Source organism: Phyllostomus hastatus, unplaced genomic scaffold, assembly GCF_019186645.2.
Source record: "Phyllostomus hastatus isolate PE091 unplaced genomic scaffold, TTU_PhHast_1.1 phas_scaffold_12, whole genome shotgun sequence".
In the NCBI taxonomy this organism is placed as follows: Eukaryota; Metazoa; Chordata; class Mammalia; order Chiroptera; family Phyllostomidae; genus Phyllostomus; species Phyllostomus hastatus.
In genome coordinates, this window is record NW_025334007.1 from 12123145 (window position 1) to 12151058 (window position 27914).

At 38.0% G+C, this 27914-nt stretch overlaps 1 protein-coding gene across 1 annotated transcript in view; it reads left to right on the forward strand.

Moving 5' to 3' along the window:
- Positions 1-27914, forward strand: part of MAP3K15 (mitogen-activated protein kinase kinase kinase 15) — a 92228-nt gene that overhangs the window by 22790 nt on the left and 41524 nt on the right. The window contains exons 4-11 of the mRNA XM_045855863.1: positions 2551-2574; positions 9868-10061; positions 14780-14948; positions 16758-16864; positions 21970-22140; positions 24719-24831; positions 25062-25221; positions 27396-27546. Coding sequence (XP_045711819.1) covers positions 2551-2574; positions 9868-10061; positions 14780-14948; positions 16758-16864; positions 21970-22140; positions 24719-24831; positions 25062-25221; positions 27396-27546 — 1089 coding nt within the window. The remainder of the gene's footprint in view (positions 1-2550; positions 2575-9867; positions 10062-14779; positions 14949-16757; positions 16865-21969; positions 22141-24718; positions 24832-25061; positions 25222-27395; positions 27547-27914) is intronic.

Sequence of the window (27914 nt, forward strand, 5' to 3'; positions counted from 1 at the left end):
TGAGTCAAACACACCACTCTGAATCCTTTCATGGACAATTTGATCTAAACCTACACATTAAAAAAATTATTGCTCAATTTGGATAATAAGAAACCAACATTTAACAGTTACCAAAATGGGCAGAAAGTTTTGGCATAGATGTAATCAGTATTTGTTATTTTTCTCTCAGTTTAAAGCAGAGTAAAACTGAAAACTTGTGTGTTTACGCATAACTCAGTAATGAATGAGAATTTTTAAATGTACTTTTGTGAGTTTTATGCAGATGCTTTTTTGGATAACATGGTACTTTTTAAAAAAATCCTTGCCTGAGGATATGTCTTTTAAAAATAATTTAGAGTGAGAGGAAGGGGGTGGGGGAGATAGAGTGAGAGAAACAGAAACATTGATTGCTTGCCTCCCATACACGCCCTGACTTGTGCTTGGACCCACAACCTAGGTATGTGCCCTGACTGAGGATTAAACCCAAAACCTTTTGGTGTACAGGATGATGCTCCAACCAACTGAGCCATCTGGCCAGGGCAACATAACATAGTATTTTTTAATATTAAAAAAGTATTTTTTAAATTTATTTGTAGAGAGAGGGGAAGGGAGGGAGAAAGAGAGGGAGAGAAACATCAATGTGTGGTTGCCTCTTGCGCATCCCCTATTGGGGACCTGGTCTGCAACCCAGGCAGGTGGCCTGATTGGGAATCAAACCAGTGACCTTTCAGTTTGTAGGCCAGCACTCAATCTACTGAACCACACCAGCCCGGACATAACATAGTGTTTTTAAAAATGCTCATATTTGTAAAGTGTGAATGTCTAAGGTAAGTTGCTACAAAATTCAGCTAATAAATTAATATTGTTGAATATCTTAATATTGGTCAGATAGTCCTGATCTGTGTTAAATCATTTCAGGAATAAAACCTTAGTTTGTTGACAGCAATGTCACTCAGTCTTGTTAAGTAATAGTTACTCAACTGTACAGTGAGTTACACTCACTGTATTTATTTTTTATTGCTGTTCAAGTACAGTTGTCTCCATTTTCCCCCCACCACTCCCCCCACTTCCCACCCTTGATCCTACTCCCCCTTGGTTTTGTCCATGTGTCCTTCATACATGTTCCTGAAAACCCTTCCCCCTTCCCCACCCCTGTTATCCCCTCCCACAGAATCACTTGGAGTGCTTGTAAATATTCCAGTACCTAGGCCATACCCCAGATCAATTACGTTATAGTCTTGAGGGAACTTTTTTTAACCTCCCAAATGTGCAGCCAGAGGTGAGAACCAGTGGTTCAGAGTTAGCTTTCATGGACATCATAATTTTGTGATGGCAAAGTTGGATATTTTTGTATTTCTTGAAATGTTATGTTAACCAGATTTTTCTGGGTTTTATAATAATTAGGGATTATTTCCTGGTAGAAATATCACCTTCTTCAGATGTGTAACCTGTTTGTTATATATCACATCTGTTCTGCATAGGTGCGTGCTCTGTAATTATAGCACAGAGTTGTATTTTAAGAAGTCATTCATGACATTGAAAGAAGAAACTATTTTATTATTGTACTGTACATTGTAGAATAGTTTCCCCAAAGTCTATAAACCAATCTAAGTTACGTTAGATATTAATTACTTCTTTTACTGATTTTCACTAAGGTGGTTATGCTTGGAAGTAATTAAAATTAGAAAATATGAAAGGGTCAATCATTAAGTATATTTTGCTGAGAAACATGAAATTAGAATGTATTTTCTCCTGATTTAAAACATTTTTTTTCTCAGCTGTGCCTCAGTGAACTCCTCTGGAAAGTCCCATGGCCTAGATAAGTTTTAATTTTTAATGATATAGAATAATATATCCTAAAATGGGAGTGAATAGTCAATTATATCTGATGCCAGAAAAAGCAATCTGTACTTGTCATCAGAAAATAGAAATCTCAGAACATGTAAAAAAATGTTTTATGGGGTAGCTCTAATTATGTACTTTTTGGCAAATGTTGGCTTCTGGTGCATAAATGATACAATCAAGGGCTATACAAACATGCTAAGTTAACTAACTGAAATTGTCACTGATTTTGAAAATTTCTAGACAACCATAGTAAGGGGTCAGGAATCCTACCAGTGACACCCCTTCCATAGGAAAGCTGTCTGTGGGGGTGGCCTACAGCCTTCACTTTGATGAGTCAAGAAGTGGTTCAGACCCGAGGATACCGCAGTGCTTCCCATGTACTTCCTTGCTGTCACTGACATTCCTCACTGGGAAGATGTAGGGCATTCAGAACCCCAAACTTGAATCTCAGACTCCCTTGGGACAAAAGCATTGCCATTGTTATGAGAAAATTCTTACAACCATAAATGCCCCCCAGTAGTTCCAAAGCTAACCAATTATTCTAAATTTTTCTTAGAAATGAATTTTACAATTCTCAGAGGCTTATTTTATTTGAACCTTTGTGCGGGGGAGGTTTCAAATGATTTACTCTGGATGATGGACGGGGTAGGACAAATTACTTGCTTATTGAAATTAAGTGCTTTGGAAAAACACAATATTCAGTTTATCTTTTCTTTTTCTTTTCAGGATATGATAACTCATAAAAATTCAGTAAGTATTTTCAGATTTTTAACTTCGTAAATGTAAATGCATAAGATTGCTTGAAAATCCCACAGAAGGCAGAATGATTTCTAATTGTGTGTGTTGGTTGTGTTGCTAAGGGGGATGGCTAGAACCCCCTGTCCCTCAAGTTGCCAACTAGCTCCGGCTCCACTTAGCCATCCAGGCTGTGGGGCAGAAGACAAGGTCAGGCAAGTGCACTTGTTCTTTGCTACACACTTTGATCCTGGAACCATCGGCAGTCTCCTTCTGAGCTGAGTCAGTGTTAAACCTGTCTGTTAAACCTTGGAACTTTCTGGTAGTTTGTGATAGTGTACATAATCCATAGATATTCTTTAACTTTGTTTTAATTTCCTTTTGCAAAATATAACCATACCTTCAAAGTTATGGTATGTATATGTCACGGGGTGATTTTCCCCTGGAAGCAGCATCTGAAACTGAGATTAGTGAGCAGATTTAGTAAGGAGTATCCTTGGGATCAATGCTGAGGAAGAGGAGGGAAGGAAGCAGGACTGGGCAGAGAGAGAAATCAAGCTGCAGTACAGGCTCAATGACAGCCTTGTCTGACCCCATGGGAAGCTCTGGAGCTGGAATAGCTTGAGTTGGTCAGGCTTTTCTATTCCTTCATCTGTTCCTCACAAGAAGGAGTGTGACCTTGGATGAGGTGTTCCCTGCAACTGAGGCAGTTCTTCAAGGGTCTGACAGCGGGAGCTAGTGACTGCAGCGCTCCCAGCAGCTGGGGCAACGTGTCCTTCTTTGAAGGGGGATCTGGGTGTGTGCCTGAGTATCCACCACATTGTAATCAATTCATTTGAGAAATACATAAGTCATATGTGCCCCAAGACTAATGAATGTATCTCCAAGGCTAGGAAGCACAGAAAATGTTTTCCCACTGGGTGATTACCTTGCCAGAGAGGAAACATGGGGACATAACACCTCTCCTTTCCCCCAGGGAAATTACTAGAAGGTGAGGTATTCCACCCAATACTTGCAGAAGGAATTGTTTTAAGTACACTGGACCTTACTTTCATTTGTCATGTCCTAAAGCCAGAGTTCATGGTTTTTAAAAAGGAGAGTTAAATTTCTAAGCTAGGATCATATTATTAAAAACCACCTTATTAAAAAGCTAATCTGGTTCTCTGATCCTTGGACCAGGTGGTTATTTTTTTCTGGAAAGGCAATGAGATTTAGTATAAACTCATTGTTCCAATCAAAATAGCTATCTGTGTAATCCTAATGAATTGGAAATTCCTTGAGAAACAGACATTGGCTATATTGGGTGCATTGTCTATGATATTGGAAGTCTTTTACCTGGCTTACAACCACAATTAGGCCTGGAGTTGAGAGTAACAATATCTTCTGGTCCTTCCTACCTGCCTTCAGTTTGCTATGGCTTGAGATCCAGAATGGTCAAAGGTGATATAAATTGCTTAGGGACACTTTGGTGAAAGGACAGTTAAATTTCTTCTTTCTATATCTTTTGGGTTTTCTGAGTTCAGAATCAGAATTTCTACCACTTTTATTAATGAAGGCCCGATTTAAAATAAGAAGGCTACATCCCATAGGAGATGGGGAGTTTTATTTTAAAAATAGAATATGATTTATGTAAAAACCTGCCTTTTGAATATTCATTTCATTAGTGTAGCTATTTCTTTAAAAAGTTCTATTTCATCTTAAATTTCCTGTTCAAGTGGTTTTTGTCTTTTTTTTCCCCCTACGTGCCTGTTCTCTTTTCAATTGGAATACCCTGGAAGTACGAACCACAAAACTTTTCTCTGTACTTTTTGATTATCACAGGAGTGATGTCACATCCCATAGGGCCAAAGTCAGAACCAAAATATAAATATTTAATTTCTATTGTCAACTGAGTAAGTCTTTGATGTCCCATGATACCCATTCATTTCCTTTACATTGATATGTAATTTACATACTGTAATACTCACCACTCACTCGTGTATTGGGTATTTTGTTTTTTGTTGATTATGTCTTTATTCTTTAGTTAAGGATATTTCAGAATTAAGCTGGAATGGCAGTGACAAGAATCCTGGGAACGGGGGAGGAGGACATGATATTTCCTTGGCTCTATGGTTTTCTGTGGGCCAGTTGGTAAATCTTGCTGCATCTCAGTTTTTACCTCCTGTATAAAATGAGAAGATTAATCAGGTAATTACTAGATTCATGCCAGCCCTGAGATAATTCTGTCTCTATGATAGCTATTCAGGTGTTTGAACAAAGCAGATGGATGATTGCAGTAGCTCATTTGGCTCTGCATGGCATGTCTTCAACAAGAATATCTTCATTTACCTTTAAGTGGCAGAATAGCTTGATTATCCAATTGAGATTGTTATTCACCTTTTGTGTATTTGTTCCTCTTATGACCAGATAAATATAGAAAAGTAGCATTGTAAAGTGGTATTTGCTTGACCTTTTTTAAAAATATATTTCCCTGATTGCATGTGTGCTGATTTTAAAAATTGTCCTTTAACTGACTAGAGATTTATATCTATTAAGCTTAAACTTTGTAATCATTTTTTAGTGCAGCACCCCATTTGGATTTTCTTTCTTAGTAAATTGACTTTGTCATACATAATCATGTTAAATAATTTTTTAAAAATCATTGTTCATTAGCTCCCTAAGTTTTCTTGGGATCAATTTTCTGTGCTTTTTTACTTTCCATTTTCACTAATGATTTGCAACCCTTTTGCATTATAAGGTACAAGCTCCAAAGTACCACATTCTGCAGCAATCAGTGTCTATATTATCCTGTAAGTGCTCAGCAATCAGTTTCTCTTAGGTAGTGTGAAACCATGTTCCATCCGGCTTAGATGTTTTCCTGTCTTCTAAGTAGACCACTTGCTGACTGATTATATGTTTGTATTATTACAAAAGATGTTCTCTGAAAGGTCAAACTGAAAGTCTCATTATGAAGTCTGTTGGGATAAATTCTTACACATTGTGTTTGCTCCAAAGAATTAATTTATAAAATTTGTGTTGTTGTTGACCAACTTTGCTACCTTCTGCTAGCCATAAAGAAAAGTATGTGCTGGTGTGGTAGGTTACCTGTCCTGGCCTTCCTGGACCCTTGATGTTGCATAGGAGCCAGTTCAGGGGCAAGTCCTAAGCATCCTTGGTTAGTGGCCATGATTGAACCCAGTGGAAAATTAGGTTGAGACTCTGACACAATCTGCTCTCTTGGGCTATCCTGGAGAATGCAGGCAGCTGTTATGCATGGAAATCTTTATATGTGAAGCCCACAAAAGAAACTGATATTTTAGGGTTGGAAGTAGGATGTTTTATGGGACTAATCTGCTGAAGAGTCCAGAGGAGGAGCTCTTAGATTTCGAGGGGACCATGGGACTCCTTTATTAGCCAGGAGGTACCTATGGACCCCTTCTCAGAATATATCTTAAAATGCTTAAATAAATACAAAGGACTACAAAAGACCAGTTATCAAAATATTTTTACAGGTGTATATTGTAATCTATGTGCTTCTTTATTAATGTCTCAAATAATAATATCAAACATCAGGTCTAAAGTCTATCATAATTTTGGAGTAGTGGTAGGTATAACAGTTATTTTGAGATCCCTGCAGGAACTGTAATATGATATGAAAAACTCCATAATTTCCTTTAGTGACAAAGTCCCAGGTCCTGCTAAAACTAGCAGGTGTTATCTATATTTCTTTTTTTAAGATTTTATTTATTTATTTTTAGAGGGAAGGGAGGGAGGGAGGGAGAGAGAGAGAGAGAGAGAGAGAGAGAGAGAGAGAGAGAGAGAGAGAGAGAGAGAGAGAGACATCAATGTGCGGTTGCTGGGTGTCATGCCCTGCAACCCAGGAATGTACCCTGGCTGGGAATCGAACCTAGGACACTTTGGTTCCCAGCCCGCGCTCAATCCACTGAGCTATGCCAGCCAGGGCTTTATATTTCTTTTTTTAAACAAACACATATTTTAAATTTTTATTTATTTTTTAACACAGAGGTGGAGAGAGGGAGAGAGAGACGGAGAGAAACATCAATGTGTGGTTGCCTCTCATGTGCCCCCCACTGGGGACCTGGCCCACAACCCAGGCATGTTCCCTGACTGGGAATGGAACCAGCAACCTTCTGGTTTGCAGGCTGGCACTCAATCCACTGAGCCACACCAGCTAAGGCTCTACATTTCTAATTAAAGGCAAGGGCCACACATATCAAGAACCTTAAATTTGGTCTAGTAATTTCTCTCCTGGGAAGCTTCTCTTAGGAAAATACCACATTATAAAGATGCCATATGCAGAAGTGCTTATTTCAATGTATAGTAAGAGAAAATTTAAAACAAAGTTAAACAATAGGAGAATGGCTAAGTACACTTTATATATATATACACACACACACGCACTATATAGTACTGTATATATAATATATATATTATATATACAGCACTATACATAGTACTGTATTATAGTATAGTACTGTGTATAGATTATATGGTGCTATATTATATGTATAATGTATACATTTAATATATTCTATACATAGTACTAGACTATATAATATAGTACTATGTACAATATACAATATAGTACTATAGATGTATATACGTATAGTACTATATAACACTATATTATACATAATACAGTACTATATATAATATAGTACTATATATAAGTCTATGTAATATAAAGTATATTTACATTTTATATATAAAGTATATATTTATATATAAAGTGTATATTTATATATGTGTAAAGTATATATGCACTATAAAGTGCTATATTTTATATAAAGTATATTATATAATATATATTTTTTATATATATATAAAAGTTTTACTAGATGGTATGTTAGGCAGGCATTAAAATTATGGCATTTGAGGCTATATAATCAAACTTTTATAATAATACCTTTTTAAAAACACTTATTATTTAACCTAGTAACCATATAGGACAATCTGTTGATGGTGGTGAAATTGTAGATGGTAGAATTTCTGGAAATATCAGTTACTAAGTTAGCAACTAAAAACTTAAGGACAGATTCCACCCTTCCCTAACTTCACAGTGTCAGAGACCAGTGGCCTTTGCTCTCTGACCTCACTTTATCAGAATCATCCATTTTGGAAATACTGGAAGAGTGTTTGGAATAAGGGTTTACATACTAATGTGCCTAGCATACTGTTTCTCGTGTGCCTATATGTAGGAAACTAAGCTGCCTTTGTAAAATTTGTTTTAATGAGCTAGATTATTAAGATATTTTCATTTATAAATGTAAAAATTACAAATATCCAAGCCTGGTTCACTATTGAGCATGTATTATGCTAATCAGTGGTTTTTCTTTCTAATTTTTGGTCTCCCCACAAACAAAAGTCTGAATGTGTGCCATCATTTGAGGGTGTTTGGGCCTTTTCTTCTTCTTTGTAAGAACGAAAGTACAACATTCAAGAGCTTGTGCTTTCATTGGGAAATTTATGAATTACTTTTTAAAATATAGTTACTACTTCCAGATTCTTTTTGTAAAATTTTTTGAAGTTTTATATACTTTATTAAAGATTGTCTCAAAGGACTATTTTTACTTTCTCAAGGCTCCAGATTCCTGCTGTCTCCTCAGTCCTATTCATTAAACTTGCTCAGTTGCTTTGAGAGTTCATGTATTCCCTCTTGTCCTACTCATTTTTCTCTATGGCTAAATATTTGCTCAAAAGATCAGATGCCCTGTCAGCTGTGGACAGGCCTTCATCAGCCTCTGCTGCTGCTGCTCTGCCCACCTCAGTCACAATCTGTGACAGCACAGAGCATGTATGTATTTGTCAAAATCTTACTTTTTCACACCTCATTATTTAGGGATTTGAGGAGGACTGAACCAAAGTTTGCTTTTTTGCTATTTGGAAAGAATAGGTTTGCCAAAGGGAAGATTATAAACAAAATTTCAGCAGAAATTTTGTTTTGGAAATAGTATTAGGATGTATAAGAATTCTGTTAAAATAGATAGGATTCTTGGACCTTCAATTTGCCTACCTATAGTGGAGGTTCAGGATTATTTAGTTTTGTACTTTTGTTATTATTACTTTGTACAATGTTGTGTTGTCCAAAGGAGCTGAAAGAAAGGAAAATTAGTGTATATTTACAGAGTTTGTTATACTGACCTTTTTGTTTACCATTTCTAATTTGTTTCTGTGGTAGAGTTTCTTCCCTACAAGTGGGAACTGGGTAGAGAAATGGAACCCTGGTCCTCTTGACCACACTTGCCTGGAAGAGAGCTTCTATAACACAGGGCTGTAGTGAATGAAAATGCTGTTATCATCCTAGAGTGGAGGTTAGGGGTGAGAGGGAGCCCCATATTCTTGGCTGTACCTACCCAGAGTAGAGCTTCTGTCACTTTGGGCTGGAGGGTAAAGGAAGAGCAGGTTGTAGCTCAAATGCTAGACTCTCATTATTCCTACCACGTAAATTTTCTTGAATAAATGTTTCTCCACTTGGTGTGTGTTCTTCAAGACAATTTATAGTGACTTTTTAAATGTTTTTTTAAGGAGAGTCTAATTCTTTTTTTTTTAAGATTTTATTTATTTATTTTTAGAGAGGGAGATAGAGATAGAGAGAGAAACATCAATGTGCGGTTGCTGGGGGTCATGGCCTGCAACCCAGGCATGTACCCTGGCTGGGAACCGAACCTGCGATGCTTTGGTTCACAGCCCGCGCTCAATCCACTGAGCTATGCCAGCCAGGGCTTTAAATGTTTTTTTAAAACAATTGTTACTAGTTACGATTTTTTTCTCTTTGGAGAGGATCTAAGGAGCTCCTCACACTCCTAAATGTAGCTCTAGCTTTTTGAAAATAGCAACCTTCAGTTTTTCAAAGATATTTTACCTTCTATACTTTACTGATCTACACATCCCTTTCTCCCTCAGTCTGAAATGTGAAGGCTTTTTGTTTGCCATAAACTCAACCAATTTCAGATAGAAGAACAAATGTATGTCACATATATATTTGTAAATAGTTCCCCGATGTTGTAAGTTTTCCCAAGACCTCTGTTTTAGATGAGATAATGGCATTTGCATAGTCTTCTCTGAAATTAATGAATTTAACTTTGAATAGGCTGTATCCCTTATTTGAATTTTTATTCTTGGCAAAAGTGTGTTTCCCAAGATACATCTATATTATGCAAAAATTCCTAGATAACTCCGCTAGTTTTAAAAATTAAATACAAGAACAGATGAATTATTTCCGACACCATATAAATTCTTTAAAACTTAGTGAAAGGATAGTAATTAAAGGTTGGAATTTTGTGAAACCTCTTTGTGTTTTTTTTCCAGGCATATATTGGAAATTATTATATCATCTCATACATCGTTAAACCATGCAATGATTACATTTGCGGCCAGAGTGACTTCCAGAGTCTTTCCTCGGAGTACGTGCAGCCCGACTTGGTCACCGTTATGGGTTCCCTGTGCGTGCCCCTGTTGGACAGGTTCAGCAGCCTCCTCAAGGACATCCACATGACCTCATGGTAATGCCCCTCAGCCATCAACAACCCTGGGAGCTTTGCCACAATCTTTCCTTCACATTCATGGATGTGCCCTCAAAAGACCATAGTGTCAAGAGAATGGGGAATCCTGGCAATCATTTTAAGTCATCCTGAACTCTGTTGTTTCCTACACTGAGTTGGGCCATTGAGGTGTAGCCAAAAGAGAATAAAACTGGAGATAGGAGGCCAGGGTTGACCCTGTGTCTGGCCTCAACTCTCTGTGTGACCTTCACAACTTCTCTGTAATCATCTCTCATATAGACAGTAAGGACTTTTCTTAATGTTCTGAGAGTCAGTGTTTTAAGATCATTTCTGAAGATGATTCCCTCCCCTCCATACTACATTCAGCTATTGAGGTTTTAAAAATGCCTCAGCATGGTCATTCTGAACATAAGTTTTTGTGCTATAAAGCTCGGGATGCACTGAGTCCAGCTGAAGCCAACCTGACCTCAGGATGTCCTGTGACATGTTCTTTGTAGATTGATGCTGGATAAGATGGAGAATACTGATTCAGAAGTGGGAAGGTTTGGGTTTGAATCCTAGCTCAAGCAATTCCTTGCTGTGTATCCTTGTAAAGTCAACTCACCTCTTTGTTCCTCATTGCTTTAGAAACCATGCCTTAAAATATTCTTATTCTAAAACTTAAAGGCAGAAAAATGATTCTACTTAACCAGATGACCTACTTATTTCACTTGTAGCCAATTTAAAGGACTTACTTCTGTAAATTCTGTCACAAGGAGAAGGATTTGTCCTTCTAAAACAAATAAAAATGCAAAGCACTGGCTGAACTGACTTGAAATGTAAAGGACCACATGTCCTGCTTTGGCTCAAATCATGATTCTCTGAACTGTGGAGGGTAACTTCTGTAGTATTGGTGTGAGGTACACTCTAGTTAACAGTCTGTTCTCTTTTTCTACCCCATCACCACTTCTCTGGACACAAAATTTCTTCTACAGACTGAAAAACCAGACATCTGTGACCACATGCCAACATAGAAAACAAATGGGGAACTTTTCTGGCACATTCCTGAAAAACCTCATTTAATCTCACCTTGCTATCTACCATCTTACTAAATGAATATTTTAGTAAGGAAAGTGTAGGAAAAAAGTCTCCTAGTATCATCTTCTCAAATCTGACAAGGGAATAGGCTAGCTTGAATCAGCCAGATGAGCAAGGCATTTTCCAGAAGTGGACTCAAGCTTGTTTCTTATTCAGTGTGTATATGTATCAGAAGGAAAACAACTCTTTTGATTTGGTTTAATTTTAAAGGACTTGAAATATCTGTTGGTTGATTCTACCCCTTGAGCTGGCAGATACCTGACAATGGTTAGTGAGAGGGTAAATGTTGCTTATGATTTAAAAACATCCATAATGAAGATGGCAGAGTTGTTAGTTCAAGTGCCAACTCTTAATTGATAAAGGCTACCTGGAGTCCTGTGATAAAAGGGGATTAGAAGCCATTTCCAAGTTCACATTAATTAGTAACATTTTCCCTGGTTGGCAAAGGCAGAAATGGCTGCATGCTTATTACGTATATGATGTCCTCAAGCCATACTCAATTCAGTGTTTTGTTTATTTACTTCAAAGTTACTGTTCTTACTAGGTTTCTTTGTTTATTAAAACTATTTTTCAGAATTACCCTTGAAAACAAAACCATAGTATAACTTTTTATTTGTCAGGCTAAACTAATGACCCCTTAATAACTTTGATGCCTTTATAGTTCACCAAATGAATGATGGCTGTCATCCAAGTTAATGACTCATTAGATTAATAATAGAATGTTATGCTCAATAATAGAATTTTTAAAAACAGATTATATTTATTTATTTTCAGAGAGAGAGGAAGGGAGGGAGAAAGAGAGGAGAGAAATATCAATGTGTGGTTGCCTCTCATGCACCCCATATTGGGGACCTGGCCCACAACCCAGGCATGTGCCCTAGATTGGGAATCAAACCGACAACCCTTTGGTTCATAGGCCGGTGCTCAATCCACACCAGCCAGGGCTCAATAACAGAATTTTAAATACTGGTAGAATCTGCTAGTTTGCTTATCATTGGGGTGATAAGCAACAGACAAATAAGGAAATAAAATATTAAAGCAATGCACTAATATTTTTATATCACAGTGCTTTCTGTTAGGCATCACTTCCTTCTTTAAATGTTTAAGACTTCTTCTTATCAGGATTGGGCCAGGCTGTGTATTATATACACACTTATTTGCCATAGTTTTATGATTACTAAAAGTAACAGTTCTGACTAGCTATGGACTTCAGTCAAGATAGAGGCATTGATAAACACACTTCGCCACCTCACGCAATCACAGAAAGAATTACACCTAGACATCAAAACAAATAACACCCAGAACTGTCAGAAAATGGAGCTGTACAGAAGTATGACAACCAAGATTTAAAGAAGCCACATTCATCCAGACGGGTAGGAGGGACGGAGATTTGGAGACGGGCAGAGACACAGTGTGGCACAGAGAGATGGTAGCAGCAGAACAGGCGGTCACACATTCATATGTGATAGGGAAAAATCAGGAGGGATACCTTGAGAGCAAGCGATCCCAGCCCCAGGCCAGACCGCATATCCCAGGGGTTCCAGCGTCAGGAAGATAAAGCCCCATAACTTCTAGCTGTAAAAACCAGTAAAACCCTACTGCTTAAAGAGCCCACACAGACTTAAAATGTATGAAGACCCACCCCCTCTGGGATTCAGCACCAGGGCAACTGCTGGAAGGGTGCCAGTTGCACAAGCCAAGTGCCAGGCAAACCTCCAGAAACCAGGCAGTGGCATTGTCCCCTTTCCAAGCCTTCCCCAAATACAGAGCCACAAAGCAGTGAAGCAGGTTGCTCTGCCCTGGTGATTACCCAAGGCTCCACCACACAATTTACAGGTGCCTTTTCTGTACTAGGCCGTGCTACTAAGACAGGGAGTCAAAGCAGCTCTACCTAATACACAGAAACAAACGTGGAGTGGCTTCCAAATTGAGAAAACAAAGAAATATTGTCCAAATGAAAGAATAGAACAAAATTCTAGAAATAGAACTACTCAAAATGGAGATAAGCAATCTATCAGATCACGTATCAGATGCAGAGTTTAAAACACTGTGATGCAGAGTTCAAAGATGATGCTCAAAGAACTCATTAAATATACCAACAAAATAAAAAAGACCCAGGCAGAAATGAAGGTTATACTAAGTGAAATAAAGAAAAATCTACAGGGAACCAACGGTGAAGGGAATGAAGCCAGGGTCAAATCAGTGATTTGGAATGTAAGGAAGAAATAAGTATTCAACCAGAACAACAAGAAGAAAAAATAATTTTTAAAAAATGAGGAGAGGCTTAGGAACCTCGGGGACATCTCCAAACATACCAACATCTGAATCATAGGGATGCCAGAAGGAAAAGAAGAAGAACAAGAAATTGAAAACTTGAAAAAAGAATGAAAGAAAACCTTCCTAATTTGGTGAAGGAAATAGACATGTAAGTCCAAGAAGCACAGAGAGTCCCAAACAAGTTGGATCCAAAGAGGACCACACCAAGACACATCATAATTAAAATGCCAAAAGTTAAAGAGAGAATCTTAAAAGCAGCAAGAGAAAAAGCAGAGTTACCTACAGAGGGGTTCCCATAATACTGTCAGCTGATTTCTCAAAAGAAGCTTTGCAGGTTAGAAGGGAGTGGCAAGAAGTATTCAAAGTGATGAAAAGCAAGGACCTACAACCTAGATTACTCTATCCATCAAAGCTATCCTTTAGAATGGAAGGGCAGATAAAGTGTTTCCCAGACAACATAAAACTAAAGGAGTTGATCATCATCAAGCCATTATTATATGAAATGTTAAAGGGACTTATTTAAGAAAAAGAAGATCACAACTATGAACATTAAAAGGGCAGCAAACTCACAACTATCAACAACTGAATCTAAAAAAAAAACTAAACAAAGTAAATGAAATATGTATATGTATATGTAATGTAAGAATTTTTAAAACTAGTTTCTGGCTACCTGACAATTGTGAAAGTTATTAGTAAATAGTAATATGTTTGTCCAGATATAAAACAAGTTTATCTTTAAAATAATGGAATTCTCATTAAAATTTTTATATATTCAAATAAAAAAGTGAAGCTAACAATCAAAACAAACAGAATCATAGATATGGAGATCATTTGGAGGTTTATCAGCTGAGAGGGGGATGGGGGATAATGGAAAAGGTGCAGGGATGAAGAAGCATAATTGGTAGGAACAAAATAGACAGAGGGATGTTAAGAATGGTATAGGAAATAGAGAAGCCAAAAAAACTTACATGCATGACCCATGGACATGAACTAAGGGAGGAAATTGCTGGAAGGAATAGGGGTACCAGACAAAGGAGGATGAAGGGGGGAAAATTGGGACAACTTGAATAACATGATCAATAAAATATATTTTAAAAAAGTAACAGTTATTCTTATGTGTTCTAAAGACTTATTTAATTGAACTTGCTCTGTTTTTTTTTAAATGAAGAGCCTAATTTTACTCTCTATACTTAACTCATTTCAGCTACTTAATGGGTTGATAGTTCTACCACTTGGCAATGCCCGATCTCCATGAAAAAAATTACTTGAAAAGGAGACAACAAATTTAAATCACTCTGTGGTCTTCTTAAGTTGACCTGGATGCATGGAGATGCAACCTGATGTTTTCATGTTTCCCTCTCCAGTTTTTATTACGAAGAAACTTTGTTAAATGATATCCAGAGAGCCAGAGAGAGATACCAGGACAAAGAACTGGCAAAGGAGCTGGCTTGGATCAAACTCCGCATAGAGAATACCGATGTTCTGAGTTCAGATGTCATCATTAATTTACTGCTGTCCTACCGTGATGCCCAGGTATGAAACACTTATCTGAGGCTAACACATGCTGAGTTCTTCCTTGGCATGAGGAATTCCTTACATGAACTACTCTTATACTAGGTACTAGTATGGTTAGGTAGCTGTTTTATAGACAAAATTGGTTATGTGGCTAGGTCATAGGTCATGTAGTATATCTGTTGTGGTATAAATATTGGAGAAGGCTTTGTCCTATCAGATGGCTACTCCAGCAAAACAACCAGAAATGCAGAATTTAACAGTTTATATGCGCTTTAAGGTAGGCATTCTTCTAGCTCTTTGCAAATCTTAATTCATTTAATCCTCATCACAAACCTGTGGGGTAAATACTCTGATTATCCCCATTTTATAAATGAAGAACATGAGGCACAGAGAAATTAAGTGACTTTCCCAAGGTCAGATAGCAGTGGGCAAAGTCAAGGTTCAGAGTGAGGCAACTGGCTACATTGTCCTTGCTCTTAACTCCTCCACTGTGTTGCTTCCTTTAGGCCATTGTCACTACCTTCTTTACCATCACCCATCAGTGATAGGGAGAAAAGGAGTAGCAGGTGCACATCCACGACCCAAGGAATGAAAATGTTTATTCTAAGCCAAGTGTCAGAGACTTCTGGAGAGTTATTGAGACAGGGTTTGTGGGATATGGTACCATGAAGGAAATCAGTTATGTCCTCCCTCCAAGTTGAATGATATTGAGCCATTTCTAAGGATGCCTTGCCTTCCTTCCCTAGGAATGTACTAAGGCAAAGTACCTTATCTGCATAATTCCAAAGCCATATTGAAGATTGTTGCGTACAGGTTTTTAAAGAGAGAGGCATCCATTGTGCCACTAGTGATAAACAGATACATCTAACTGATTTTAATAGGATTATAACAATGATTAGATTATGCCCTCTGGGACAAGAGAATGGGGATAACCTTTTTTGAAGTCTTTGTTCCTGAGCTGCTTTCTCCTGTCCTTTTTATAACCTTCCATTGATGGGGCTCTTGGGTTCAAAGGTGAGCCAGAAGCTTCTTGGAATACACAGCCTTCCTTTTCCTTGGGCAATTGCATTCAGGTGCAGAGCCACAAAACAGGCATGGGATTTTGGTGGGAAGTCCTGTGCTGTGTCTGGCTGTCAGCAAGTTGGCCAGTAGCAGTGATTCTAAGCCTGGCTGAAAGGGTAGCAGATGGCACCACTCTTAGGGGACCCAGCTGAGACAAACATGGTAGCAATTTTCCCCTAGGTAATTATGCAGTGGTTCTCAACTGGGGGACATGTGGCAGTTTCTTGGGACATTTTTGGTTGTCACATCTCAGAGGGGAAGGGAAGGAAAGTGCTCCCGGCATGTAGTAGCTAGAGGCCGGAGATACTTCTTAACATCCCACAGTGCACAGGACAGTGCCCCATAATACAGAATAATCCAGCCTCAAAATGTCGGTAGTGCCAAGGCCGAGAAACCCTGGTTTAGATGGATTTGTTTCTGGTAAAATAGGAAGGACTCAGATGTTTCTTCCCTTTATGTGATGAGTGACTATAAGATTTCTTGTATGTTTATGGCCAGCTTATTTTAACCCATAGCTGTGCTGGTGGTGGTAACTCTACTGCTGGGCTGTAAGTAACTTCAGTAAATGTAGTCTCTAGCTGGGTGGTCGTGTGCCCACCCAAACTTGGTTACCATGGGTTTGGAAGATAACTAAAGTTTGCCACATTCAACTTTATATTTAAATACCTAGACTGTCTCACAGCCTAGGTGTGTGATAACTTTTCAGAAAAACCTCTGAAGATCTGTGTTTCCTCTCTTTCTAACCTTGGGACCTCTTGCCAACAGGACTATAATGCAATGGTGATGCTGGTAGAAAGACTGGAAATCCTGCCTACATGTGATTTGGCCGACCAACATAGTATTAAATTCCACTATGCATTTGCACTGAGTAGGTAAGGATGATGAGTTTTGAAACACGCCACCTGTTATATTGTGCTTCCTTCATTAACTCAACACTCAGAAGACTGGGAAAGGTTTAGATGATGGAAACAGAGGTGGGATCATTTAATAGTGGTTCTTCCCTATTGCATAAGTAGGTCCTATTTGTAGGTAGGATACAGAACAGAGCAGGGGAAATAGGAATGTATCTGAGGCCATACAGACCAAAGGTTGTCCCACCTGAACACATTACTTTTAGAAACACTATTTAGTTTCTTCGTATTTTTAAGTTAACTTTTTCAAGTTATAATTAAGGCATAACTTACATAAAATAAAATGCACCCATTTGAAGTGCGCAATTTGATGACTTTGGCCAAATAAATACACCCATGTTACTACCACCACAATTAAGATATGGAATGTTTTATTCCCAAAAGTTTCTTTTTGCATCCAATCCCAGTTTGGATCATTTTTATTGACCTGTATTTCAGTTCACTGTTAGTTTCTTTCGTAGTATCCAAATTTTATGTTATGCCCATTCAATAACATTTTTTGCATTTTTTAATTTTTCAATTATAGGACTTCTAGTTAGTTTTGAGAGTTTCCATTTTTCACAAAGTACCTTACCTCTTCACACATTATATTTATAGAAAAAATATTGTTCTAACAGTTGTTTTGAAGTTCTTGTCTGCTAATTTTAATGTCATTTCTGGATGCTTTTTAATTGTTTTATCTTGATCATGGGCCACATTTTCTTGCTTTGTGCACATCTCATAATTTTATTGTGCTCTAGACATTTTATCTAAAAGAACAGTGGAGGTGAAAATATAATTTCAGTTTTTGAAAATCATCCTGAATATCTGAGACCTTTTTTAGGTTTGGCAATTAGCATGTATGGTTGATTTTTTCGTATTTCTCCTAGAGGACAGCTGGGTTGGGATTGGAGCCTACCTTTAATTAAAATCAGTTCCCTTGTAATTAACCCAACTACCAACCTCTTGCCCCTCTGCTGCCCTTTTCATCTTGGCAGTATTAGAGCAGAAAAGGTTTGGGGCTGCAGTTTCTGATATCTTTGAATTCAGTTTTTGCAGGTCCCCAGAATCAAGTGCTTTGATAATGCACATGATTTCTTTCTATTTTTGCACCTCTCCTTTACTGTGGCTTTCTTGGCAAAATTGAGGGGGCAAGTGTGGGGCAAGAAATTAAGTTAAGCCATTTGATTTTGCTTGGGGACCCTTCCAGATTCCATTTTATCCCAAAAGGTCATGCTATTGTCCAAAGCTTAGTTTATTTTTCTCCTTGCTGTGTTTTAAAGTCATATTTAGTTCCTTGTTTGTGGGTAAGCCATTAACCAGATGCATAGGTTCATTATTTGTTTTGTCCCAACTACAAAATCTGATGATATGTTCATTGGCAAGCAGTGTTTTTAGGGAACACTGTTTTAAAATTTTTATTTCATTTTCTTTTATAATTATGTAAAATTGTTTATTTTCAAAGCCAAATTCCAAGAAGTGTAACCTGGATGTTTTGTCTCCTTCATCATGTTTTCTCCCTCCACCTATCAATAGCCACTTTTATTCCTTTTGGTTTTATTCTTCAATTTTTTTTTAAATTTTTGAAAAGATTTTATTTATTTATTTTTAGAGAGAGGGGAAGAAAGGGAGGGAAACATCAGTGTGTGGCTGCCTCTCCCAAACCCCCTACTGGAGACCTGGCCCACAACCCAAGCATGTGCCCCAGCTGGGAATCAAACCAGTGACCCTTTGGTTCTCAGGTTGGCACTCAATTTACTGACCCACCCCAGCCAGTGTTTTTTACATTTTAAAGACATAAAATCAGATACATATATTTATTCACATCTCCATTTTCTGAAATAAAAAAGGAAGCATTCTCTGAACAGTATTCCTGTCTTCACATATTCTGGAGATCTCTCTATAGCAACATTTTAGAGATATTATTTCATTTCTTTTTACAGATGTTTAATATTTTATAATGTGAATACAAATATCATTAGTTATGGTAGATTTAATCAGTTTCCACTACTGATGGACATTTGCTTCCAAATTTTCACAGGAACACTTAACATTTTACAGCCACACAGTCAGGTTACTTTGTGGCAACAATTACTTTAACAACTGTCTAAGGAATCCATTTCCTGTGTGTAAATGAACATTTTACCATATAATCAAATAATAGGAAAGACTGTGGTTTATGAATATAGAAAGAATTTTCTAAATTTCCTGTTTGTGTGGGTATAACATAAGATAAGAAAATAGGACTTAACTAAGGTCCTTTACTGTTTGAGGATAGCAGGGCATTTCAGGTCAAGTGAAATAAGCCAGGCGGTGAAAGACAAATACCATATGATCTCACCATTAACAGGAACCTAACCAACAAAACAAACAAGCAAGCAAAGTATAGCCAAAGACATTGAAATTGAGAACAGGCTGACAGTGACCAGAGGGGAGGGGATAATGGGGGGAAAGGGTGAATGGTTTACAACAATTATAAAGACCATATGAACAATAATATGGGGGGTGGAAACAGAGGAGGGAGGTGGGGAGGGCTGAGGTGGTGAGGAGGGGTGGGGGGGAAAGGCAGAAAACGACTTGAACAACAATAAAAAATTTTTAAATAAATAAATAAATAAAAATATGTTAAAGGAAAAAAAAAATGCCAAGATACATTTCTCAATTCATCTTGGCTTTGAATACGGGAGCCCTGCCATTTTCTAAAGAATCTTTTATCAAACTGTCTTATCCACATGATTCAGGCTTAAGTTCTAAAATCCTTGCTCTCCATGCAGTTACAGAAAGCTGCCACATTATTTTTGTCTGTCTTTCCAAATACATTGATATCTTTATGCTGTCACCCACAGTGTAGGTCTAATTTAAAGGGAAAGGGATCAAGTAAGGACTGAGTATGATTGTATGAAATTTACTGGTGTAAATTTACTGATCTTTTAAAAATTTATTTTACTGATTATGCTATTACAGTTGTCCCAATTTTTCCCTCTTTGCTCCCCTCCACTCTGTACCCTCCATTCCCTCTGGCAATCCTCCACTTATATGTATGTCCATGGGCCATGCATATAAGTTGTTTGGCTACTCCATTTCCTATACTGTTAACACTCCCTCTGTCTATTCTGTACCTACCAGTTTGTACTTCTAATCCCTGCACATTTCCTCCCATTTTCCTCCTTCCCTGTCTCCCCTGATAACCCTCCAAATGATCTCCATATCTATGATTCTGTTTCTGTTCTTCTTGTTTGCTTAGTTTGTTTATTAGATTCAATTGTTGATATGTATTTATTACTATTTTGTGTTCATAGTTTTGATCTTCTTTTTCTTAAATAAGTCCCTTTAAAATTTTATATGATAAGGCCTTGATGATGATGAACTCCTTTAGCTTTATCTTGTCTGGGAAGTATTTTATCTGCCCTTCCATTCTAAAAGATAGCTTTGATGGATAGAGTAATCTAGGTTGTAGGTCCTTGCTTTTCATCACTTTGAATACTTCTTGCCAGTCCCTTCTAGCCTACAAAGATTCTTTTGAGAAATCAGCTGACAGTATTATGGAAACTCCTTTGTAGGTAACTCTGCTTTTTCTCTTGCTGCTTTTAAGATTCTCTCTTTAACTTTTGGCATTTTAATTATGATATGTCTTGGTGTGGACCTCTTTGGGTCCAACTTGTTTGGGACTTGCTGTGCTTCCTGGGCTTGTATGTTTATTTCCTTCACCAAATTAGGGAGGTTTTCTTTATAATTTTTTCAAATAAGTTTTTGATTTCTTGTTCTTTCTCTTCTCCTTCTGGCACCCCTATGATTCAAATGTTGGTACCTTTGAAGTTGTCCCAGAGGCTCCTTAGCTTAGCCTTGTTTTTTTAGATTCTTTTTTCTTCTTGCTATTCTGGTTGAATGTTTTTTTCTTCCTTATGTTCCAACTCATTGATTTGATTCTAGGCTTCATCCATTCCACTGTTGGTTCCCTGTAAATTTTTCTTTATTTCTCTTAGTATAACCTTCATTTCTGCCTAGGTCAATTTTATGTTGTTGAAGTACCCAATGAGTTCCTTGAGCATCCTGATCACCAGTGTTTTGAACTCTGCATCTGATAGATTGCTTATCTCCATTTTGATTAGTTCTTTTTCTGGAGTTTTGTTCTTTTCTTTCATTTGGGCCATATTTCTCTGTCTCTTCATTTTGGCAGCCTCCCTGTGTTTGTTTCTGTGTGTTAGGTAAAGCTAATTTGACTCCCTGTCTTAGTAGTGTAGCCTGATGTAGAAAAGCACACCTGTAAGTTGGATGGGATGGAGCTTTAGGTAATCATTAGGGTGGGGCAAGCCGTGTGAACCAGGTTGATGGAGTCTCCAATATGCTGTTATTGCTCTATGGCTCAGAAAGGGGACAGTGCTGCTGCCAAGCTTCTGGAGTTTTTTCTGGGAGGAAGCTGTCTCCTGGCACTCATCCTGATACCACACACTTCAGTTTCTCCCCACATACCACTGGTACTTTTCCAGCTGCTATTGGGGTGCTGGAGCCTAGAGGGAGTGAGTCTGGAGATGCCTGAGAATCTCACAGTTTCTTCTGCCACCCCAACCCCTACTGGTTTTTACAGCCAGAAGTTATGGGGGCTTATCTTCCTGGCACTGGAACCCTGGGCTGAATGGTCTGGTGTGGGGCTGGGATCCATCATTCCTGAGGTATCCTTCCTAATTTTTATCCACCACACATGCATATGGGACTACCCATTTGGCATCTCTGTGTCTCCACCCCTTCTACCCATTTGTATAAATGTGACTTCTTTAATTCCTTGGTTGTTGGACTTCCATACAGCTTGATCTCTGATGATTCTGAGTGATAGTTGTTTCGTAGTTTAGCTGTAATTTTTGCTATGGTTGTGCAAGGAGGCAAGTCATGTTTACCTATGCCTCCATCTTCACTGGGAGTCTGGTGTGGATCTTAAGAAGCTGTTATATTTTAATATGAAACATAAATATAATTTATATTTTTTCTGATAAAATACAGTGTCCTCACACCCAGTCCCTCACAGAATGAATGTATATATGCTCCTGTGTGTTGATTTAGACATTCATGATTTTATCACATGAATCTTTCAGGAGAAACTCGGAAGGTGACCGTGATAAGGCTCTGCAGGTCATACTCCAGATCCTAAATAGCTGTGACAACCCAACCCCTGCTATGTTCTGCCTGTGTGGAATGATCTACAAAGACATGTTTTTGGATTCACACTGCCAAGATTACGTCAGCAGAGACAGCGCCATTGAATGGTAAACCCTCAACCCTAGTCAGTAGCATGTGCATCTCTGCAATGAACAGAATTACAGTGGCTATACATCCACATGTTTTCCTATGTATATGTGTCTACTTGTTTGCTGGTAGTGGAAAAGCATGCCGTAAGTCTAGTTTGGGAATTTCCACATTTTTTCCCCTAAGGAAACCATTAAGAACAGGTTTTTTTATGGTGACATTTTTCCCATAAGTTCACTCATTTACAGGGGCTAGAAGGAGGATTAGCACAGTCCTTCCCAGCTACTCCTTCCAGAACTTTGTTCCCCACTGTAAAGGCATTGTCTTCTCAGTGAGCTATGCACCCATCCATCCATCCATCCATCCAGCAAAGGTTTATTGAGTGTTTACTGTGTGTCAGAAACTTTTCTAGATGGTGGGGATAAACACAACAGATGTGAATTCCTCCCCTCATGGACCTTGCATTGCTGGTAAAGGAAGTAACATAAAAAAAATAAAATATATAGGATGTGAACTGATGGTGAGGGCTATGGGAAAAAGTTAAGCAGGGAGGGGGAAAGAAGGGTTGAGAGAAGTTGTCTGCTATTTTTGGTAGGGTGGTCAATGCAGGTGAGTAAAGATGTTAAGATGGTGAGGGAATGAGCCTTACAGATAACTGTGGAGAAAGTGTTCCAGGAAGAGGGAGACAGCAAGGGCAAAGACCCTGAAGAGGAAGCATGCTGGGCAAGCTCAAGGATGGTAGGCATGAACAAGTGGAGAGTGGCAGGAAATGTGAGGGAAAATGACCCTTTTATTCTGAGGGAGATAATACAACATTGGAGTGTTCTGAGCAGAGGAGTAACAAGATCTGACATACATTTTAACTGGAGTACTCTCATGTTATGCAAAGAATACATTTAAAGGGGTGTATCAGCTATCATTTGCTATATAACAAACAACTCCAAAATTTAGTGGGTTAAAACAGTGATTCTCATGATTCTGTGGACTAGCCAGGCAGAACCTCTGCTGGTTCCACTCTCCAAGTGCTGGGCTCACTCCTAAAGTTTCAGTCTTGGAGGGCAGGGACCTTGTTATTCTTAGTTCAGGAGTACCTGATACGCTAATGGCAGAGAGGAATCACTCAGGGTGTGGAAGAGAAGGGTAAGGAAGAAAAATTGACATTTGGCAGAGTCAAAATAGGAAGCTGTGTTCCCACCATGGTGGGTGAGAATTCAACCCTCAGGTCAGGAAATTACTACCTGTGGCTCCTTCAAGAAAGTCTTAGGAGCTTTTCTCCATCCACTTCAGAAAGTAGTGGCAGTGGGTACAGGAGCAAATGAAGCTTAGTCTTCTGGTCAGGACATGTTGGCTCAGGTGAGACGTTGGCGATTGTCTGACCCAGGCCCTCAAGTATGGATGTGGGACATGTGGCTCAGGGAAATAGGGGGTTCTGATCCAAGGTCATAGGGCTGGTCAGAGACAAACCAGGGACTGCAATCCTGACTCCAAGTTCAAGTCCTGTCTGTCCCCAAGCTAAACCTGTTTGATTTATTGATAAGGGGCATGGAGAAGTCACTCTGTTGGCACTCTTCCCTGATAACTTTTCATTATAAAAGAAATTGAAAAAATCAATACAATAATATTCAGAATTAAAATCCCCAAAACATACAGGGGAAAAGTTTTCATTTTTATTGGAATTTTGTTGGCTGGGGTTGGAAGGACTATCTTGGTGTCCTCTGGTCCCAAAGTTTATAAAACCAGATTTTAATGACTTTAAATAACTTCTCACTTCTACAGTTAATATTTTGTTGGTATCTAATTCTCTTGTCACACTAGTGACAAAACAACTTCTGTTTTAGAATTCCTTGGCATACTTTATTGATCAGATTCTCTTTTATTATTGTACTCATAGTTACTCGTGAAAGAGAAAGAAACTTTTTATGTATAGAATAAAGAATAAATAAGAGAATTAAAAGTGGCACCATTAACCTTTTGGTATACAAATGGTATTTGCAGTTTTGTATCTTTATCCTAATGTAATAGATTCTGCCCCTTCTGTCACTTTATGCCACTGCTCTTACAGTTCTTTGAGCTCTAGGATTCTGGTAGTACTGCTTCAGACATGAAAAATGATTCCATTTTGTGATATAAGCAAACAAACAAATGGCTTACAGAGAAATAGCCTGTAATCGATGCAACATATATGTAATAAAAAACTCAACATACAAATGGGGTCTAACCGTAAAAATGAAATTTGGACATCAAATTGTGGTCTTCTTTTGGGAGTAGAGTCATAATAGGTTTAAAATTTTTTTGTACACTTTAACAAAACTTCCTCATTTTATACAATGGTCATGGTTTCTATTTTTTAATCCTGATGAATAATTTTTAAACTCCCTAGTATAATTTACTGTTGCTACTATGAAATTTTTAAGAAGATATTTGAGTATTGCACATAGCTGTTTATAAAGATTGAAGGGAGGGCTGGAAACAATAAATTAGAGTAGTAAAAATTTTCACAAGAAGGTTGGTTTGTACCATTATTTATGCATTTTTCCTATGTTACTATAATATATAGTGATATTATATATTAAGAACTGGATGGTTCTGTGATTGTAGGTATCGCAAAGGGTTCAAGCTCCAGTCATCTCTTTATACCGGAGTTGACCTTGCAGTTTTGCTGATAGTCGCTGGACAACAATTTGAAATGTCTTCGGAACTAAGGAATATAGGTAAAGCTTTTTATTGTTGCAAATGTTGATGCTTTGGTAACACAAGTTCAGCATTAAAAATTATGTTCAAATAACTGGCATTATATTTCAGAAGGAACAGTTACTCTCTGGTGGCACACCTGAGACATTAGCCAAAATAAAATGCCCATTTTTCTTCTGTGTAAATGCTTGCATAATATGATAGAAACTAGAAACATTTTTATAACTTTATCTAAAATTCATATTTTAAGGTGCCCAGCTGAACAATTTGTTGGGAACAAAAGGGTGCTTGGAGCAAATGAGCAATTACTGGGATGTGGGTCAGTTCTTCATCATCAGCTTGTTGGCCAGTAATGTCAGGAAGGCCATCCATGCAGCAGAGAGGTTGTTCAAACTGAGGCCTCCAGTCTGGTGAGTCAAGTCTGTGAATTATCATTATCCTTCTCAATATCTGATCATGTCTTGACATGTTTCTGCCAGGGAGAAAAATTTTAAATGCAAAAACAATAGCAATTACTATGTTTCTCCTACTGACTTCTTTATACCACAGTTAGGGCAGGAAGAACAACTCTGAGGGATCACTTGGTTTTATGTGAAGGAAGGGAAAGACAGACAGACATACACACACACACAAGATATATCCCTAGATGCTATATCTCCAGTGTGAAACTCTCAGTCCTATTAATTTGTTGGGGTCATCCAGGTCCTCAAGAGCAAAACATTCTTTGGTACTAGTACGTATTGTACATCTGTGAGAAGGTAGATCATAAAGCTGAAAAATGCAGCAAGAAGATAATGTTCATCACAAATGAAAACTGGAACTAAAATACTAGTAATAGATATATGGTTAAGAAGATGTGGCATAGTTATGACCCTCGGTTATACAGCCATTAAAATGTGTAAGAAGCCATACTTGGAAGCATGGAAATGTGTTTATAGTTTTTCATAGAGTAAGAAAAGCCAGCAGCTTTGACATGTATCAGAATCACCTGTGTTGATTAAAAAACAGATTGCTGGGCCACCTCTTAGGATTTCTGGGCTCCATGGAGAGCAGGCCAGAGGCTTGAATACATTCCCACTTCATCAGAGCTTTGGATAAATTATAGTGTTGATATCTATTGTTGTGGGTCCAAGACTACCCTCAGGTTCATGATTTGCTAGAAGACTTCACAAAACTCAGAAAAGCTGTTATACTGTATAGAAGGATACAGATTAAAATCAGCAAAGGCAAGAGGCACAAGCTTCTAGTTGCCCTCTCTTGGTGGAGTTATATGGACAGTGCTTACAGTAATTTTCTCAGCAACAATGCATGACAGCATGCCCATTGTATTGCCAACCAGGGAAGCCCACCATGTCATGCTGTCCAGGGTTTGTATTGGGGTTACTCATGTAGGCATGGAGTACCCAAGTGACTGACATTAGTCACTGAGTCCTCAACCTCTCTAGAGATCACACTGATACAGTATTGCCCAAGGCCCCCACCATAAATCATATTGTTAGTTTGGCCTAAGGCTTCAGGTAAACAAAGCCACTCTTACTAGGCAGGCTATTCTAAGGGTTTAGAGGTGATTTCCCTGTAGCCAGTTTAGGGCCAGAGGGCCAGATCTTTCTTGGAATGTGTAGAGTTTGGATAACCCAGGCCGCTGAGTTAATCCTGCACTGCATAGTACCCAAGCAAGTCATTCAGAGTCTAATTCATCTGTCTTCCCAGGATAGCTCCCTACTTTGTCCTCCAAGGGCAAAAATAACGCCCTGATGCTTTCACCTGAACCATCCTCATTCAATGCCAGAAAAAATTGAGCACCACTGCCTGGCAATTGTGTTTCAAAAAGTTAATCTTGCCTGATGACATTAAAGGTGTGGTCAGATTCAAGATCTCATAACATCAAAATCTACCTGCTCAGATCTAACTTTTTTTTAAAGAAAAGACAATGAGTTTTATGTTAGTGATTGCCAAAGGTCCAGGAAGATTTGGGCATGAGAGGGAAGTAGGTGTGGCTGTAGAAGGGAAGGGATCTAGAGGGATCCTTGTGGCTCTGGAAGTACTCTCTGTCTCAAGGCCAACATCCTGATTGTGATACTGTTCTATAATTCACTGCGGTGTTACTGTTGGAGTAAGGTAAACTGGGCCAAGGCAAGGGTACATGGGATTTCTCAGTATTATTTTGTGCAACCGTATGTAAACCTGCAAATATCTCAAAATAAAAAGTTGAATTAAAGAAAAAGACAATGAGTTTGAAATTCTGTCATTTTGCAGTTACTTTGAACTTCAGACTACTTGCTCTTGTTATTTAGGACAGTTAGCAAGTACTTGCCAATCTCTGTTTTCAATACTGTGTCCCAAAATTGAGGTTTAGACCATTGTTGGTAAAAAGTCATGTTGTATGATTTTGTTGAGCAAACTTATTTTGCCCACTATTTGGGTTTCTTCTAATTAAGTATATGGCTGCCAAATGATTAAGAAGCACTCACTATGCAATATGATTTTAAGTAAATAAAGCTTTCAGGAAACTTCTTTTAAAGAGAGTAGAATTGAACTCAGTTTTTTTTGGAATCTAATTTACTGATGCTTGTGATTCTTCTAGGTACTTGGAATCACTAGTTCAGAATTTGTTTTTAATTCTGCACTTCAAGAAACCTGTTATCGAACATTCACCCAGGAGAGAACAGCTTACCTTCTGGTTAGATATAATTTTTGCAGCAACAAACAAAGATACTAATGGACTCAGATTTCCAGTAAGAAATGCTAAATTTATTCCTTTAAGATTAAAAAAAAGAAACTAGGTGTTGGTACTATATAATTATTGAATACTCTGAAATGAAAAAAAACATAAGAGTAATTTAAAATGTTAAGCTATTCATCAATTTTATGCGTAATCAACCAGTGATAGATTAACTTACTAGAAAAAGTTGACTGTATAGTTGACTCTTGAACAACATGAGTTTGAACTGTGTGAGTCCACATATACGTGGATTTTTTCAATAAATAACTGTATTCTCTAAAATTGTGGTTCTCAACTAGATGTGATTTTGTCCCCCAGAGGACATTTGGCAATGTCTGGGGACATTTTTGATTGTCACAGTTGTGGGAAAGGCATTGCAAC